The following is a 20083-nucleotide window of genomic DNA, read 5'->3' as shown; positions in this document are numbered from 1 at the left end:
GTGCGTATTTCCTGTACTGCCTCGACACACATAGCGGGTGGCACTTCTGGCAATCTTGTTTCCGAGAATGCGCCACTAGAATTTAGTCTATATGATTTTTATTTAGCTCTAACCTTGGAACACCTGTACAAATTTGACATCCCTTAATAATTAGTTAGTGAATTTTGCACCGGACACTGCCAAGAGAATCCATAACCAAGGATTGGTAGACGTGGTAGAATGAGCACAGAATTCGGTGAACCCGGTGGACACCCGAAAGAGGTTTTTACTGACGAAAACATCAAAAAAGCCACTTGCAGGTCACTAAAAACCCCCCTCTAAGGAACCGTCGCCCACCTTGGAACCGCGTTTACATTTCTTTATAAGGACGTTCCATTTTTGTCATTGAGAAATTTACCTGTCCATGTACGTCCAGGTCCCGCTTTTTTCGGCGTAGCAAAATTGATAGGTATTTCTGGATAACCCCACAGCATTTTTAGCTCTCAACTATGATACCAATTAAATTGTCCACATTTATTGGGCCAACCAGGTATTCTACGGCGATGCGTTTCCGTTGTCATTGCACACATTTAAAGAATGTGTGTTCTGCGTCGTCTTATGTCTATATCATCGACTAATCCCATGCTATGAAGATACTTTCTGAAATATCCGAGTCCGGATAGCAACTTGAGTAAACGTCGACAGTAGTAGCTCTGTTTTTTCTGTAGCAAGCTAAGGGTTATGTGAGTCAAACCATGTTTGCGTCCGAATCATGACCTGATTCAGCTTTCTTCGGGCTTCCTCTGTGTCTCGGACTGTGATTACTGCTGATATGTCTTCCGTGTCGCCGATTAAATCTGATTTTTCTGGCATTTCAATATGTTCCATAGGACTGGGCTTCAAATAGACTCTTGTGCTGTTCCAAAATAATTTGGATGACTATAAAGTGAAGTTGTTCAAGATAGCAAGTACTCTAAAGATATGAACTGAACGTGAATCTCATAACAGTCACGAATATCCGAGTGAACTGCACACGATGAACCCGCTCCAAAGCGCGCAAAAACGCAACAGTCCACTGGCATGACGGCTGTATTTAAGGATGCGCCTTCAGTAGTTTTTTTGACTACCTTGAAAAAGAAAGGACTATCTGTTTCGCCAAGACAATGTACCGTGTCCCAAGTCAGTGAAAACGATGGAAAAAATCCATTCATCGGGCTTCCAATTGCTCCCTTATTCAACGTATTGTCCAGATATGGTCCCCAGCGTCATTTTCATGTTCTCAGATCTCAAAAGAATGCTCGCTAGGAAGGAATTTTCGTCAAAAAAGTTGATTGCCGAAACTGAGGCCTATTTTGAAGCAAAAACAAATGGTACTACAAAAATGAGATCAAAAAGTTGGAGGTTCGCCAGAGTCAGTTTATCAGCCTTGAAGGGAACTATGTTGAATAAAAATAACGAGTTTTACCAAGCAAATGTGTTTTACTTTGGTAGACTGGGGACTTTTCAAATGACCTGTTAATGGGCTGCTTTTAAACGTCTTGAAACGGCAGTTTAAGTGATTTTTGCTGATTCCTCGACTTTTTTTGTGTTTGCTAACAGTCTTCAACGCGTAATAGTTGCGATACCTTAACTTTTTTGACCGCCGAAGAACGTTCTCTTCGTGTGCTAACCACTCTTGGCACGTTCGCTCAGCTAGTTGTATAGAAAAGTGCCGAATCCAAGGCGTCTATTGTTCAATATAGTTAGTATAGCTTCAGCTGCTTTAATCAAATAAATTATGGCGTGAAATAGAGATTTAACTACATATTTTAAAGACACTGTACTACGAATATTACATGACTATCTAGGGCTACAAAAACTTATTTGTATTTTCATTTACAAAGAAAACGAGCTGTGTTTATTTTCCATTGTTTTCATGACCGAGTGAAATTGAAGCAATTTCGCTATACTGAGAGCTCAAATATCACTCATGACAATTAAATAGTACTATGTTTGTATGTATTTCAAAAAGAGCTTCAATGACATTTTTTTGGACCGAGTATACACCATCCAATACATACATAGTATTATACTATCACTAATGAGAATAGTGAATACGTATAAGCGCGTAATGGCAGTCCTTCAAAAGCAACCCAGCGCCAAGGGACCCAAGTCAGCGCGTTTATTTATATGAAAAAATGAAAAGAAAATAATTGAAATGCTGAAAGTTTATCATTAAACGAAGTTGAATTGTTGAAAATTAAATAAAGGCATCTTTACTGCAGCGCCAAGTAATGAAAGAGATGCCACGTAATTAATTTGAGCGTACGCACACACGAGAGATTCGCACATCATCATTTCGGTGTTTATGTTGGCATAAACACTTCATTTACAGATGGCGTATGAAAAGAAAGATATAAATATGTATATAAATATATGTATATATATATGTGTGATTGTGTGTATGCCTGCCTGCCTTTTGAAAAATATCGAATTTCCCACAATAAATCACAGCGCAGCAAACGCGTTGTGTTGACTGCCAGCCATGCCGCGCTACAATGCGCGCGCCTTTCGCGCTTTCTTCCTCTCTCTGTCAGCAGCAGTTTCGATTACACTCTGCAAAAGCAAAAAATACAAAAAATAATATGTGAATTCTTCTGGTTTGAATTTTTTTCTTATGCTTCCTCTTCGTCTTCTTGTGTTATTTACAGAGTCACTACAAACGCGACGCAGCGCGGAGGCGCAGCCACTACTGCAACGAGACACGACGCGCCTGGCCGCTTGGAAGGCGCACAAAGGCACAAACAAGTGTTTTCAGGCGCGCGCGTAGCCAAGAAACTCAAAGAAATTCGAGTCATAGCCACAAAGTGTTGCGGACCGAGGTGCGCCGTGTAACCAAATAAAGACGCAGTCAAAATATATAACACATTTTTCCTGCAAATGCAAAAAAAGCTTGTAATAATAAGCAAATAAATCGCATGAAGCGCGCCTGCCGAGCGCACAGTCCTTGCAAGCAGAAGCGCAGTCTAGCAATACACAGTTGCTTATTGCTGAATTTGATACTGTGAGGCAGCTAGCGCGTGCGTGAGTGCGCGTGTACTTGCGGCAAACGCCCCACTCTCCAAACGCGGACGAGCGGACGAGTGCGCGGCGCGTTAATCACGCGCAAACACATGAAATTCAACTAAAGTAATTTGTACTTGAAAATCGCGCAAGTGAAATCCGTGAAATTGAATTCGTGCCTATCAGCGGAAAGATGCTGGAGCGGCGACGCGCGAATAGCAACCGCGAGTGTTGGGAATGAAAACAGTTGAACTCACCGCCAACAGATACAACAGCGACTGCGGCTGTGGCTGTTATAAAGAAAAACAAATTTCATAATTCGCCTGGTGGCTATGACTGGCCGCTGCAACAACAACAATAAATGTTATACTAGCGCTTCTTACAACGAAGAACAGCAGCGCAGCCCATTAGACGCGGCGGAAATTTAGTAGCAAAGCAATTTTTCCTCTTCTTTTTGGTGTTGTTGGTGTTTTTGCGCTCACTAATCGATCGCGCGCGCACACAACAAAAAATCGAAAAGCTATAAAAGCAAAAATCAAAACGAAAGCAAAAAAGAACGAAACGAAATCTTAATAAAAAGCATAGAAATTGAGAGAATTGAATTGGTAGCGGCGCATAATTGCCTGAAACGGCCGACTCGACCGGAAAATCAAGCAGGCACCGAGGCGTACAGCAGCCCTAGCAGTAGCAGCAGCACCAGCAGCGTTAGTAGCGTTAGCTCCAGCACGATGTTGGCCGGCATAAGGAAGCGTCTGGCGCGCAAGTAAGTACCCTATGCAATTCTAATGTACAAACGCACACACACACATGCACAGCCTTAGACATAATCAGATTTTATACATTTGGTGTTCATAATTACATTTGCTGCTCTGGGAAATCCATTAACGGGCCGCCAAGTAAGCACAAAAACACGAAAATTAAAGGAAATGAATTAGCACTAAGTTTATAACCTCGGCTGCATTTAAATGGTGGCAAGTGCAGCGCACTTTAGGTGGTGAAAATTTACATTTAATTTTTTCTTCGCAAAATTATGTAAGAAATAGAGCTTTGTGTATGCTATCATCAAAAAACAGCGCTGACTTGGCAGCCCAGCAGGAATTAAGCCAATTTTATTACCCTTTACTGATTTAAACCGTATTCCAGTGTGTCCGTTCTGCATTGGCCGTAAAAAATGATAGTCAGAAGGTCAAGAAGTCAAATTCTGGGCTATGAGGCCGTGAGACCAAGCCTCTTAAACGCTGTTTTCTAATAGTTCTTAAACAGTCTTTCAGCATTAGGAAGAGCATTGTCATGGAAATATATTGTCTTGTGTCTAAACGCAAATTCGGGGCGTTTTTCAGCAATGACTCGTTTAAATTTCTTTAGTTGTTGTCTGTAGCATTACCCTTTAATGGTTTCACCCAGTCTCAGTAGCTCATAATACACAATAACACAACCTTCTCATCCCAAATATAGAGCATTATCTTGGCGTCAGGTATACGAGTATTTGGCTGGATGGCCAGTTTTCACATATAATTTTTTTGTCGTTAAGGGTTGTCATAATGTATCCATTTTTATCAACATCCGCTGTAAAAACTGCTTTCACCGGCCGGTACTGAATTGAAAAGATTCAAGGCCAAAGTGTTCTCGTCCATCCGGGCAACATGACCAAGAGGTGGTCTGGGTCGACCGTCCTTTCACGAGTCTTTTCCAAGATTTGGCGTATGGTGAAAATCTGATTAATACTCGTAGTAGATTTTCCAGGTCTAAAGCCACACTGATAAGATCCAATCAGTTTGTTGACGGTGGGCTTCAGACTATCACACACTACCTTTGATAAGACTTTATATGCGATATTGAGGAAGCTTATCCCACGGTAGTTGGCGCAAATTGTGGGATCACCATTTTTGGACAAAGCAAACTTAAATTTAAATCGTCGGGCTTGCTTTCGTCTGACCATATTCTATAAAAAAGCTGATGCATGCACCTTGCCAGTTCTTCGCCGCCGTATTGGCAATCCATCGTCCGCTGCCACTTCGTTTTTCTTCAGGCGGGTAATTGTTATGCGAATTTCTTCACAGGTTAGCAATGGATCAGCTATTTCTATAATATCAATGTTATATATTTAATAATAATTTTAATTTATAATAGTGTTTGTTCTGAAGATTTTTTCATCTGCGACAATTCGTTTTTTAATCATTTTTACTTCCTTATTCCCAAGGAAACGGAAACTTTCTACTTCACTTAGCAGTATTACTCGTACCAGCGGATATTAGACTTCATCAATATTTAGCTATATACATATATTGAAGAATCAAAAATCTCAATATTCCTATTTTCTTCCACTGAACGTCACCTGAAAACCATATATGAAGACTGAGTAGCTATATTAAGATCTTGATATCTTCCTTTCTTTCTTCATGCTGAAACCTATTTATACTCGTAGTGTAGTGTAGGTGTAGTTGGTTTAAGGTGGTATCATAACTCAAATAGCACAGTATTCTATAATTAGAGCGGCTTTACGAAGCTTATTATCAAGCTAGCAATCACTTTAACAGTCCAAGAATGAAGCCTCAGGTAATTAACTTAAGACGAATCTATGATCGTTAAAGATCTCAAAATATCGCTTAGCCGTCGCTGGAGATCCCGACGAAGTACTCTTTCCATCTCCACGATAGTTGATTTTACGTATGTATGCAAAAACCAATTTTTTCCGGACAAGAACTGGCAACACATCAGTATTCATCAAATTTATTTGCGGAATATTTTCTGCCACTACAATAATAATAACAATGGAGCTCATATTGTTAGGAAGGTAGGTAGGTATAGTGTCTATCTGACGACGTACCTAGTCCTTTAGGAGGCCCATTGTAAAACCACCTCTCTGACCTTGAAGTTCCTCAGTACAGAAAGTTTTATCTGTGCAACCTTTGTAACGTTGTCAAGAAACCCTCGATCGATAGTTGCGTTTAATTTCCTGCAAAAAGACTTGCTTTCGCATGGAAGGTTTTTTATAGTCTCCTCTTCTACTACCTCCTGACAGCCTCTATAATAGTCCTTATATAGTGTCTACCAATTAAGCAGTGACCTGTTAGCACTCCTACAAGGATTCTTATGTCATTCCTCTCGAATTTTAATAGTCGGCATGTTAGGAAATTACTCCACCAATGCTCAGCTATATCGTTGTGTCGCATGTTTGTCGATTAAATATCTACAAGTAGCCAGAGGAATATAAATTCCCCCTTTTCCGGAGCCTAATTGTAGACTGGCGCTTGCTTTGGCTAGTTCAGCTGTTTCACAGTTATCAGGAATATCACCATGTCCTGGAACCCATTGCAGGTTTATCGTGAAATAGGATGTCAGATCCAGTAAGAGTTCAAGGCATACTTTCAGTATCTTTGATAAAACCTTAAGAGACTTCAGTGATTTGAAAGCCGCTTGGCTATCTGTATAATAAAAATATTCCTTGTGGTGAGCACACTCCTTGCTAGAACAAGAAAGCTTTCTTTAATAGCTGTGATATCTGCTGGAAATACACTGCAGTGATTTGATAGAGGAAAGTGAATTTTAGTATGTCCTTTTGCTGAAAAGATGTCCTTGTCCTCCTCGCCCCCTTCCCACACATCTCTGGAAGCGAAGGCAATATTCGGGACCGTATTCAAGTTCAATTCTATAGGATTTCGAAAATCCGTGGTATGCTTTTTAATTTTTATGAAAAAAGTTTACATTCCATTTAGTATCGTGGTCTTTTCAGAAATAAAATTTAGATTTTGAAATGAAATCCGGGAAGGCGTCAATAATCCTTTAAGCCGTTCAAAATCTGAAATCAGTTGAAATTTGAAATTTGAAGCACTTCTACTCTAAATTCGTCCAGTGAAATGAAATCAAGCAAGCTCAAGCCAATTAGCATCTACTTCATTTACAAATTGTACCGTTTCACGGTATTTTTGCGGAAAGCAATTAAAATTCAAATTAATGTAATTAAAGCATAACTGTAAGCGCAAATATTCGCAAAAAAGAGAGGAATGTATATGGCATATCACTATTGCCTTTGGGAATACGATTATGCGATTGTATGACGCAGGCGTGTCTGCCAATAAAACAAAGCAAAAACACACACATACATGTATGTATGTATTTATATGACGCAGGTATACATATAAAAGGGAATCATTAGCACGTGTCCTCATAGCAGTTCTTGTTACGATTTATTGTATTTATTTTTGGCATATAACTGTAAACATTGCGTTCGAGTTTCACGTAATAAATGTGTAAAGCTCACACCCATTAAATGTATGTATGTGTGATATGTGAATGTAACCATAATTCAAGATATGTACACACAGATATCCTTTAGAGCCTGTAGGAATAATATGAAGAGTTTCAAAACGTTTTTTATATTTTCTTGAAATTTCTAAACATATGGCAAGCCTTTGAGAAACTCATTTGATTATACATAAATATATTTTACAACATTTTTCTATTTATAAAATTTTAAAAAGGTGGCAACACTTCTCCAAAATATTTTCAACTGTAAGCACAATCCAAAAATAGCATTATTTTATATTGAACGAAATTATTTAATTACAAATATTGAACAGGTGGCAACACTATTTGAGCAAGATTTCGTAATAGTAATAAAGGTGATAAGCTTTCTTCAGATTTCCTCGGCTGAATAATTCCTTTTAAATATATTTTACAACATTTTCCTAAATATAAAAGTTCGAAAAGGTGGCAACCCTTTTCAAACATATTTTCAAATGTAAACACAAGCCAAAAACATCATTATTTTTTATAAAATTGAATTTTTTATTTAAAAGTTTTGAACAGGTGGCAACACTTTTTCACAAGATTTTGTAATAGTAATAAAGGTGATAAGCTTTCTTCAGATTTCATTGGCTGTATTATCACATTTTTCATTTGAGAAAATTTTATAGTTTTCAAACATCTGGCAACCCTTTAAAAAATTTATATTTTACAACATTTGTCTAAGCTTGTTACTTTTATACTCACAAACATATGTTTTCTGGTCTCATTTCACTTATTTTTAAAATGTCATTAAATAAAAAAGTTTAAAAAGGTGGCAACGCTTCTCAAAAAATATATTCAACTGTAAGCGCAAGCCAAAAATATCATTAATTTATATTGAAGTGAATTTTTATAATTAAAAATTTTGAACATGTGGCAACATTATTTGAAAAATTTTGCGTGATAGTAATATAGGTGATAAGCTTTCTTCAGATTTGCTCGGCTGGATAATCACATGCCATTTTTGTCTTTTAATTTAGACTTACTACTTTCGGCTAGGTGGCAACCTTTATAATTTTTTCTATTCCTCGATTTTACTACTGGATTTAACCGGTCTGCCTTCAGAAATTATTGAAAAATTTAGATTTTTCAATTACAATGTACCAAGCTCCACTGAGTATTTGACAAAATCATTTTCTCGAGAATTCTGTGATAATTCTGTTTTTTTTTTTGGAAGATGGCGGCTCCAAAACCAAAATGATTGCACGCGCATTTCTAAACTAACTTGTTCAAAACAAATATGCCAAAAATACTAGTCCGACTTTGTGTTGAAAGCAAACTACTCAAAGAACTAGTTAAAGGGTCAGTAGTTTCCGGATAACATTTTCGATAACTAGTTTCTAAAGAGAGACAGAGAACTGGTCTCCAGTTAGCATGTGAACTAACTTGTTTCGAACTAGTACAATAAAAAGTAAATAGTTGGAAATTTTTAAATAGAAAACTTGATCAGTAAAAGTAAAACAACTACGGCGGCAACTACTTCAAAAGTAATTATTTTTATAACTACTTTTAAAGTAAGGAGTTCAGTAACTAGCTCTAAAATAAGAAAATAGTTAGAAACTTAAAGATAAGAAACTTTCTCAGTTGCCATTAAAGCAACTGGTTTGGCACTACTTCGAAAGTAAATATTTTTGTAACTACTTTTAGAGTAAGTAGTTCAGTAACTAACTCTAAAATAAGAAAATAGTTAGAAACTTGAAGATACAAAACTTTCTCAGTTGCCACTAAAGCAACTCGTTTTGTACTACTTCAAAAGTAATTATTTTTGTAACTACTTTTAAAGTAAGTAGTTAAGTTACTAGTTCTAAAATAACCTTTTTGTAACTAGTCTGAAAATAAAAATGCTAATGCTATTCACGGATTAAAAATGGTCACTTAGCTAAACTAAAATTAATTCATTTATCGCTAACACGAAGTAGTTGTTTTAATTTTTTGCATTTTACAGTTCTCACGCCCTCATTTTTAACTTCACCGCCCTACAGGGAACAATTAAACTACGCGCACATTAACATAAAAGTGTTGTTGAGTTGCTGCTTATCACAGTGGTGAAAACCTATCACACATTTCATATTCCCTTAAAAACTATTTTAACCGTTATTCATACATATTCGTACCCGACAAATGTGCGCCAATAATGAAAATGTTTATTAGATTTGCATGACAAAAGGTAATTGAGTGGTTGCAAGGTGAAGATACTGGCGGGGCGAGTCAAAAATTATAGGGGAACATGGAGTACTAAAGTCGCCACCCACTATGTGTGAGTCCAATGATGGAAGTAAGTACATATACATATGTACCATATATACATACACACATACATACATACATGTATATGTGTTTTTGTTCTGTATCTTATATATATGTATGTATGTATGTGAACATTTTCTTCATTTACTCACACACATTTGCTACTTTTTTATTAGTTACTTTTCATTACAACAATTATTGTTGTTGTTGCTGTTGTTTTTGTGCTTGTCGTATTTCCTTTGGGTAGGTTAGTGCCACAAATTATGAGTTGAGGCAGAAATTTATTGCTTCAGTGAATAAAATTTAACATTTCACCTGGGTCACGTACTCACAAATCTACGTGTAGAGTCGTAATAAAACAAAAAAGGAAAAAAAGAAAGAATAACAACAAAAAAGTACACGCAACCGGGGCGCACACATGTCACTGGCGTTATCAGTGGCGCAAGCGTGTAAATTCCCTGCAGTGAAATGGGCTAGTCGTAATCTATTAGTCAGCCAACTTACATACTTGCAACTAATAATTCATGCTGGGTGATTTCTCTTGAAATGTAAATTGCCAGTTTTTCAGCAAAAATATACTAGCCTTATTGTACTTCATGAAATACAGAGCCATTCTTGGTCTAATGTAAAGGGAAATCCATTTCAAAGTTCCCTACTTTTCAAAGAAAAAACACAGAACTTCAATTTTAGTAGGAAATGTTTATTATCATTCGAAAGAATATTCTTTGACATTTAGTTTTTGAAGATTACCTATTTAAAATGTTGGTCGCGCCTACGTCTCAGATGGTCCATCTATTGTGTCCAATTTTCGATGACTCGTTTGAGCATTTCGACAGGTATCGGGATTGCCTGTATATACTTTAGACTTTACATATTCCCACAGAAAAAAGTCTAACGGTGTGATATCACATCCAATCGAACCGAGCAAAACGTGAAATTATCAACTCACCGAAGTAATCTCTCTATAAATACATTGATTGATACGATGTGTGGGAAGTGTCGCTGTCTTGTTGAAACCAAATGTCGCCGAGATTACGAGGTTCAATTTCAGGCATCAAATAGTCGGTTATCATGGCGCGATAACGGTCGCCATTGACGGTTACGTTCTCACCGTCATCATTTTTGAAGAAATATGAACCGATGATGCCACCAGCACACTTTCACATTTGACAATGTATCTTCACCAAATTTGGTATAGATTATTTTCTAAGGCAACAATGTAATCTCCGAAGAAATTGTTCAGATCGGTTAACTATAGCATATAGCTACCATACAAACTGAACGATCGGAATCAAGCTCTTGCATGGAAAACTTTCACATTTGACAAATTTGGTATAGATTATTTTCTAAGACAACAATGTGATATCCAAAAAAATTGAGATCGGATTACTATAGCATATAGCTTCCATACAAACTGAACACATTTTTACTAAAAGAAATGCACCTGTGAAGGGTATATTAGCTTCGGTGCAGCCGAAGTTAACGTTTTTTCTTGTTTCTGAATGAAATGGCAGCTCTTGAATCTCTTCCTACCTAACGCGAAATTTTGCTTTTTTACATACCCATTGAGCCTGAAATGTGACTCGTCGCTGAACAAAGAGTGGCTCATAAATGTCGGTTCTGGGAACATTTCAAGAGTCCATAAAGCGAAGCTTGTGAAGGACTAGCGGCTTCAGTTCTTGCACAAGCGGTATTTGTAAGCTTTCAATTTAAGATCTTGACGTCAAATGCGCCAAATCGTTCCATACGTCAGTCCGAGTTGCTGTGAACGGCGCCGAATCGACTCTCCACGGTCTTCGTGTACACTCTCAGCTACGGCTGCTATATTTTCTTCACTGCGTGCTGGATGTGGTCTAATCGATCGAATATTATCCAGTAAGGAATGCTGAGTCCCAAAATGGGTGATGATGTTGCGAATAGTATGGTCAGTATACCGATTATGTTGACCATAAGTTGAGCGAAGCGCGCGAAACACATTCTTTAGAGAACGTGAATTTTCGTAATAAAGTTCAACGATTTGTAAACGTTGTTTAGGCTTAGATCTTTCCATAATGAAACGCCAAAAAATACTGAACAAAAATAACATGACATCTTGACACGTCTCATGCATGATCTGTATAAAAAAAATACATATTCTCAACTCCAGACACGCTTATCGGAAGTTCTCCTGGAGACCGGCTATATTAAACTCCGTAAATGAACTTAGTTGATAATATATCGATTTTTTCATAAATGAGTACTAAAAGAAGATCGGGCCATAACTCGCTATTATAACGTTCGCTACATGCCGACGATAGTGTTCTCTTACTAGAGAGTACCGAGTTCACACCTTGTAAAATATTATGTGTCATAAGGTATGTATTGTTCGGTTTCGTCCGAAGTTATGCCTCCTCTGCTTGTTACTCGCTACTCGAATGTTTCACTGTGGGATATGTGTATATGTAAGTATGTACCCATGTTTACCAAGCACTTGCGAACAGCGAAAAAGTCAAAGTGTAAAACCCACATAAATTTGATAGAGACCATTCCCTTTGCGGCGCTTACAGCGATAAACCGCAAACATTTATTTAAATTTATTTCCTCTATTTGTGTTTTTTTTAACGCAACAGACAATTCAATTGCACAGCGTTAACGCCTATTTACTTGCACTGGCGCTTACACACCTATTATTTGAACTTTTTTTTGAGGCTTGGTTTATTTGTTTTATGAGAAATCAGTTAAAAATTGAATCTTTACTTTACTTATTTATTATTTAGTCGATCCTAACAGTGATCTCACTTGGAAAGCTTATAGTCGGTCCATTGTGGTAGCTAGAACTTCTAAAAAATGGATTCTAAGGACTCTTATAACCCTACAAAGCGCCTTTAGCCTATCCAAAAGTTGTTGAGGCGGCTAATATCAGTTTCAGTTATGTCTTCTGGTTCGCCGAACGTATGACTGCCGAAATATTTCCACCTTAGTTTTGCAAAGGCTGGGCAATAGAGGAAAAAGTGCCTGGATATATCCACCTCACCCTCCTTCATACAACTTTTACTACAACTGATTGCCTTTTGGACAATGTCCAGTAAGAACCCCTAAGATTGCAGCAAAAATGAACTTTACTCCAATGTTCTACCCTAGGCCAAAAATATCTCACAATCGTACAAGATCTGGTCATGGACCAGCGCCTGCTAAGCGTATGTTGGTGAGGTCCATTGGTCAAGTAGAATTCCAACTTGGTCCTATTCGGAAGTTCCGAAGAGAACAGGACAAGGCTTCCACCGTGGCCTGCTCATCGTCTTTATCAACGATACAGCTAAGACAAGGCACTAGGCAAAACGAGTCTGATGATGAAGTAAATAGCTTGAGGCTATTTCTAGTGAGAACAGAAACTCCTTTACCAACACAGTTACCCTACTTAGCATTAGTATTGTCACTTTGCTCTCGGAGTGAATGCTCATCTCACAGCCACTTCTGCTTGAAAAACGCTATTGTGGTTCGATAGCCTACAACTAAGATTGTCGGAGAGCTCCTTACAAAAAGCTCCACCTGCAACCTTTGCTTCCAGCTGCGTTCGATCCGTCAAAAAGCTCACTGCGCCTCTTCTACAGCGACTCCTCACCGTCCACATATTTCTCGTTGCTATGTGAGCAGAGAAAAAGCCGCAACTAGGAGCCTCCGTGACGCAGTAATCCAAGTTTTAAATAATGCAGTTTAAGGAACAAGAAACTTCGGCGTGTCCTTGTTTGAACCCCTTCACATAGCTAGCTTTCATCATCCTTAAAATGCTCTTCACGGCAATAAACCAGCATTTATATGCGGTTACTTATGATTGTTTACTGTTATTTTTGTCTTTAAATGATTGACTACTTTTCCTATCATTCCGTTAGTTGTTACTAAAACCTTTACGTTTTCTCACGTACTAAATTCTATGGGAAAGATCTGTGTTTTCAGTCATTAGTGTGTCGAAAGGCTTCGTTGTTTTCTGTTATAACCTTTTAGAGAGTGTTTTTTAAGCAATAACCACGCTTTCTGCTGTTACTTTTAATGTTCCTTCTTTTATGCATTTTCCAACACTTAAGAATTATTTATCATTTGTCTTTCACTTCTTTGTGCCGTGGGCATTAACGAGTCTTCAGTTCATATTTTCTCACTATTTGGCTCAACTTGCCTTAGATTACTAATTGCATTGTTGCTCTCTCTCTCACACTTACTCTCCTACTTCGCAGAATGCATGGAAGTATGCCTTCTAAATTTTCCATCTCCTATTCCGATTTTTTTATTTCTCGTCTTATTGCTGGATTTCTATGACCACTTGTGCAGCCATTTAGTCTGGCTATTGTCTTAAGACAATATGCGCTTTGTTCTGCATTTTTTTCCAATCGACTCGTACTTCGTGGCGGTCATAAAAGTTCATTAAGCTCAAAAGTTTTATGTGAATGCTTATGTAATATTGGTAGTAATTATGCACCATTAAAATGCGTTTAAGAATCATTAATTAGACTATTTAACAGCTCGAAATTGTGTTTAACTTTATGACCGTTGATTGGATGTTGCATTGTTCCATAAATACCGAACTCTCAAGTTACAGCTATTAAAAAGTTAATTCATGTTTTCTCTGCTGGAATTAAAAAAATATTATTTTTGTGTTCATGATTTCTTAGAATTTTGTCTTTTATGTAAATAAAATAGATTTTCTAAATACTACTGTTTTAATTGCCTCGTAGGTTTGTTCTCCTACGACCTGCAGATAAAAAATGTATATAAAATTACTTCTTCCTCGACTTACACCTGCTACCCTAATAAATTTCATAATTCCTTCTAACGGGTTCGGGATAACAAAGAAATTCTTTATTCTTGTGAAAGCACATTCGATGCCATTATGTATGCATGGAATTCGATTTCTTGTGCATGGCCACCACAGGCGTGCTTGCAGAAGTCCAGACGCTGAACACAATTTTCGACGGTTTTCAAGCATAAATCGGTCGATACTGCTGCAATTTCACGTTCGATATTCGTACGAAGCTCATCAATCGTCGCTGGTTTATTGGCATAGAACATAGACTTGACGTAGCCCAACAGGAAATAGTCAAACGGCGTCAAATCGTAGCAGCGAGGCGACCAATTGACTGGCCCATTTTGTGAGATAACAAGTTCATCAGACTTGATTTTCAATAAATCGATTGTGGCATTCGCTATGTGGCTTGTGGCGCCGTTCTGTTGGAATCACATATTGTCCAAGTCCATATCATTCAATTCGGGCCAAAAATATTCGGTTATCATTGATCGGTAGCGATTTCCATTCACATTAACGTGCCAGTCTTGATCATCGTGGAAGCAGTGCGGCCCAATGACGTCGCCGGCCCATAAAGCACAGCAAACGGTAATTTTTCGGTATGTAATGGTAACTTATGAAGTATGTGTGGGTTGCTGCTTGAACAGCATCGCATATTTTGCTTATTGACGAAACCAGTCAGCCAGAAATAAGCCTCATCGCTGAAAATGATTTTTCGATGAAAATCCAGATCATTTTCAAGTTGTTGCTCATCCCAATTCACGAACAAACGACGATTCTGGTGGTCAAGCGACTTCAGTTCTTGCGTCAGTTTGATCTTGTAAGGATATAGGTCAAGATCTTTTCGCAAAATTCGCCACATCGACGTCAAGCTGGAGAACGACGTGTGAGAGACTGATTTGGGTCTTCCTCAATTGATGCGCTAGCGGCAGCAATATTCTCGACACTACGAGCACTTCTTTGTCTCACTGGCACGAGAACATTTTGTACTGTGCCTGTGTATTCATATTCCACTAGACCCCCAGTTGTTGATCTGACAGAACGATTAGACTACCATAAATTGGACGACTGTTAAAGTTGAGGCCACTGACTCCGCATTTCGGTAGTAAATTTTAATAATTTCGATTCGTTGTTGATGGCAGTGATTGTATTCTAGAAATTGTTTCCCATTTTTACTATTTGAATTGTTAAGATTATTCTTGACCTATTATTTTCGAAACTGTAATATGAGTCCACCTTCATAGAGCACTAATAAGCAAGGCGAGCGGTCTTGAGACTCCACCTTCGTGTCTGACAAAACCATTCGACTTTTTGTTTATGCAGAGAGGGAAATTGAAAGACAGACTAAAAGGCATATCATATATGGAAATACTATGGGTAAGGAATGATGGAAAACAGACCCAGAAAATTCCAGACAAATAAAAATCAGAAGCGTTTAGCAAAAGCTCGATAAATGATAAATATATTCGTTATTAGTCATGTGATAGCTTTCAAAATGCTCCATTTCCTCTTTATAATATATTCATATCAAAAGAGAAGTTTGGTGAAGTCTCGGATATTCAGAAAACATAATATATCCACGGGGTTGCGTTAGTAAAAGATTGTTATGTATGGAAAAATAAAGTTAGTTATTTATTTCAAATGATTAAAAGTCCAAAAAAATATAATTTATATGGTATATCTATCAAATCATCATTTTCTGAACCTAAATTTTGAAGAAAATCTGGTTGAAACTTTCCTAGCTTTAGTCTTTATTTGACTTTTTGCCACAGCAAGTCATGGCTGCCGGCTAAAGAGCTAACGCGGAAACTAACACACACACACCGTGCAACTCTTAACGCCTTTGCGTAAAAAAAAAAAATGAACGATTACACATTAGCAACTCATAGAAACTTTAACAAAAATCTCTGGTAGCGCTGTTGGGTATTTAACCGGTAATCTAACAGAAATCACCGGCTGCACTATAGGGTAATTCACCGGTGATCTAACCAATATGTGCCTTTCATTCTTGGTTACATAGAATATTCTACTGTAAACAAAAGCAGTTTAAAGCGAACACAAGTCACACAAATTTTAACAGAAATCTCTGTTATCGCTGTTGGGTATTTAACCGGTAACCTAACCAATTGTTCCCTTTAATTCTTGGTTAGGTGGAACATTTTACCATTAACAAACGCATTTTTAAGAGAATATTGTACATTTTTATGAGAATATTGTACATTCATATGTGCAACATGACATGGTTGAAAAAAAAACAACTTGTTTTTCAAATAAATATATTCGAGTTTTAGTGTTGATATTTATTATTTTGGCAGCATAAATTATTGCTTTTTTTCGCTTTTTAATTGCAATTTACTATTTTTTAATCGCGCTGATGAATATAAATAATATTGCATGCAACTACACCAAACAATTTCGCTGCCACAAATATTTAATATGAAAAACTTAAAAATTCATTATGAAAATAAATAAATTAAATTTATATGGCATCACTGAGAGAGCCAAAAAAATGCAAACAGTATTTAAAAACCACAGCAAATTGATAAGCTTTGACTGGGGAATGAAAATTAATTAATTTTTTAAATAACTTTTTTTTCTATTTTTTGCAAGACCTGTTAACGGATTGCTAAAATTACTTAAATACAGTGTGAAATAATAATTAATAACTCAAATACAATTCACATTTGATTAAACATGTGTGTGTATATGTGTATACTCTCGAAATCGCATGCAACACCACACTTTCAAAGCCGACAGATCGAAGCAACCAACTCATAATCGGCTTTAATTATTTTAGTTGTTCACTAAAGCGGCCCATGGCTAAGCCTTTATTTGCATTTATACATATGTATGTGTCTGCAATTTTGACTGACATGTATGCATGTCCATATGCATTTTTGCATTCTCTTCCAATATCATTTTAATACCTCGATATCTGTATGTAATATATAGTATATGCAAGTAAATGGGCGTCTATTGGACTATGTGTGCGTTAATTGAAAGCGCTTCAACTCGTTTTAATTGCGAATTACGCATTTAACTGCTAACTAAAAAGGCAAATCGTACTTCATTGAATTGTTAAGTAAATCGTAAAATTACAAAATTGGTCGTCAATGCATATTTTTACAAATGTATGAATATACAAGTTTATATGTGTGCGTAAACAATGCGATGACGTGATGGTCAATGGCATGAGAAAGCTAAATTACGTTAATAGTTGCATAATAATGTACTCCTTCTTTATTGGCGTAGACGCCGCTTATGCGGTTATAGCCGAGCCAGTCGTTCCTAATTTTCGCTGTTTGGCGCCAATTGGAGATTCTAAGCAAAGCCAGGTCCTTCACCACCTCGTCTTTCTAACGGAATGGAGGCTTCCTCTTACTTTGCTATCACCGGCGAGTAATACGTCGAATACTCTCAGAGCTAAATAGTTTTCATTCATTGGAACGGCATGACCTAGCCATCGTACCTGCTGTCTTTTAATTCACTAAACTATTTCAATGTCGCCGTATGTTTCGTACAGCTCATGGTTCCATCAAATGCGATATTTACCATTGCCAATGCTCAAAGGACCATAAATCTTCCACAGAACCGTTCTCTCAAAAACTCGTAACGTCGACTCATCCGATGTTGTCATCGTCCATGCCCCTGCACCATACAGCAGGACGGGAATAATAACTGACTTATAGAGTTTAATTTTTGTTCGTCGAGTGAGGACTTTACTTCTCAATTGCCTATTCAGTCCGTAGTAGCATCTGTTGGCAAGAGTTATTCTGCGTTGGATTCCAAGGCTGATATAGTTATTGGTGTTAATACTGGATCCAAGAGAGAAAATTATTTACGACTTGGAAGCTATGACTGTCAACAATGACGTGAAAGCCATGTCGCGAGTGTAACGACTGTGTGTTTGATCACAGGAGATATTTCGTTTTGCCCTTGTTTACTACTAGACTCTTTTTCTACGCTTCCTTATTTATTCTGGAGAAAGCAGAAGTAACGGTGTGGTTGCTGAGGCCAACGATATCAATATCATCGCAATTGTACACTCTTATGGAAGATTGTACCTTCTAAATAAGCTCTGCAGCTCGTATTATTTTCTCCAGCAGTAGATTGAAAAAGTCACATGATAGGGAGTCGCTTTGTCTGAGGCCTCGTTTGGTATCGATTGGCTCGGAGGGGTCCTGCACGATCCTGACGGAGCTTTTGCTCAGCGTCAGTTTACACAGCCGTATTAGTTTTGCGGGGATACGAAATTCAGACATAGCGGCATAAAGGCAGCTCTTTTTCGTGCTGTCAAAAGCAGCTTTAAAATCGACGAAGAGGTGGTGTGGGTGTCTCACCTTTTTACACGGGCCTTTTCTAAGATTTGGCGCTTGGTGAATATCTGATCAGTTGTTGATTCTCCAGGCCGAATTAGTCCCGAAGTTTTTGAGATATCGATTCGAAACTTTACACATGCCCTTTTGTTTCCAAGTAGCTGCTCATTTGTTGGAATCGCCGATATCAGAGCACTAAAGGATATGGCTGCCATACAAACTGAACGATCGGAATCAAGGGCTTATATGGAGAGCTTTTCCATTTGACGAGATATCATCAAGAAATTTTGCATGGATTATTGCCTAAGGCAATGCTGCAATCTACGAAGAAACTGATCAAATCGGATCACTATAGCATATAGCTGCCATACAAACTGACCGATCAAACCATTAAGCTGACAAAGAGTTGGAAATGCCTCTTGGCGCACATTTTGCAATTAAAGTGCAATTTTTTGTTAGTGTGGATGTGTGAATATAAAGTAATACATGTATATGTACATATATGTATATATATAGATATAAAAGAGGCATGTGTTCCAACACATTTTGTATGCAATTACAACTTGACTAATTTCAGTTTTTAGTATCTTTAACTTTTTATTATGATTAACAGGCACACACACATACTTTCATACATAAATAGTATATACATACATACATGTAAATATGTATGTATGTATATAAGATATTCATGCTCAAATGTGCGACTTCGTGCAAGTAAATGTCCGCAAAGAAAAAAATATTGTGTAATGACTTTCAATTTTCAACCAAAATGAGTGCAATAACAACAACTTTTTGGAGCATGCAAGGCAACCACTCCAGACATCCATGCACATACATACATACATATGTATATCGTTATATTCTTATAATTTTTGGTGTCTTCCGCGTCTTGTGACATTGAAAACCGCTTATTGCAATTTAACCTTTCCATTTCAACAGCTGCTTAGTTCATTGGCGACACCATTTTACTCCACTTTGTTGCTTTTTAGCTTTTTTCTTCCACACTCGTAAATATGTTTAACGATGTGGCTATCAGCGCGCATAAATAAGTTTCGTTAAAAGCCAGCTTTTGTTGTTAAAATAAATATAAATACAAAATAGCTGATAAAATTCCGCACGCAACACGCCTTTTTGGCCGCTACACACACACGCACACACACACATAAGCAGAAATGCGCTTTTGGCGCGGCTTTGACGCACAGCTGCCGCTAAACTGCTTGCCAACTTGTTTAATTTAGTCCAAACCATGCGACTCGACACACACACACACACACACAAACATGCATATGCCACTAAAATTAGTTTGAGGCCTATTTGGGAACTTGTTTTCATTAATTAAGCCTATTGACGTGCGTGTGAAGCGGCTATCAGCTGCGCATGTATTTAAATAGCTTTGCATTTTTCTTCGTTCATTTTTGTTGTTAATTATTGTTGT

General features: G+C 37.5%; 1 protein-coding gene across 2 annotated transcripts in view; it reads left to right on the top strand.

Moving 5' to 3' along the window:
* The window catches only part of LOC126756473 (uncharacterized), a 179635-nt gene that overhangs the window by 49465 nt on the left and 110087 nt on the right, over positions 1 to 20083 (top strand). For both annotated transcript variants that reach the window (XM_050469544.1, XM_050469543.1), the window contains exon 2: positions 2670 to 3784. In XM_050469544.1, coding sequence (XP_050325501.1) covers positions 3750 to 3784 — 35 coding nt within the window. In that variant the 5' untranslated portion in view covers positions 2670 to 3749. The remainder of the gene's footprint in view (positions 1 to 2669; positions 3785 to 20083) is intronic.

Source organism: Bactrocera neohumeralis, chromosome 4 (assembly GCF_024586455.1).
Source record: "Bactrocera neohumeralis isolate Rockhampton chromosome 4, APGP_CSIRO_Bneo_wtdbg2-racon-allhic-juicebox.fasta_v2, whole genome shotgun sequence".
Lineage (NCBI taxonomy): Eukaryota > Metazoa > Arthropoda > Insecta > Diptera > Tephritidae > Bactrocera > Bactrocera neohumeralis.
Note: the sequence above shows the minus strand (reverse complement) of the source record. Positions and strands in the feature narration are given on the sequence as shown.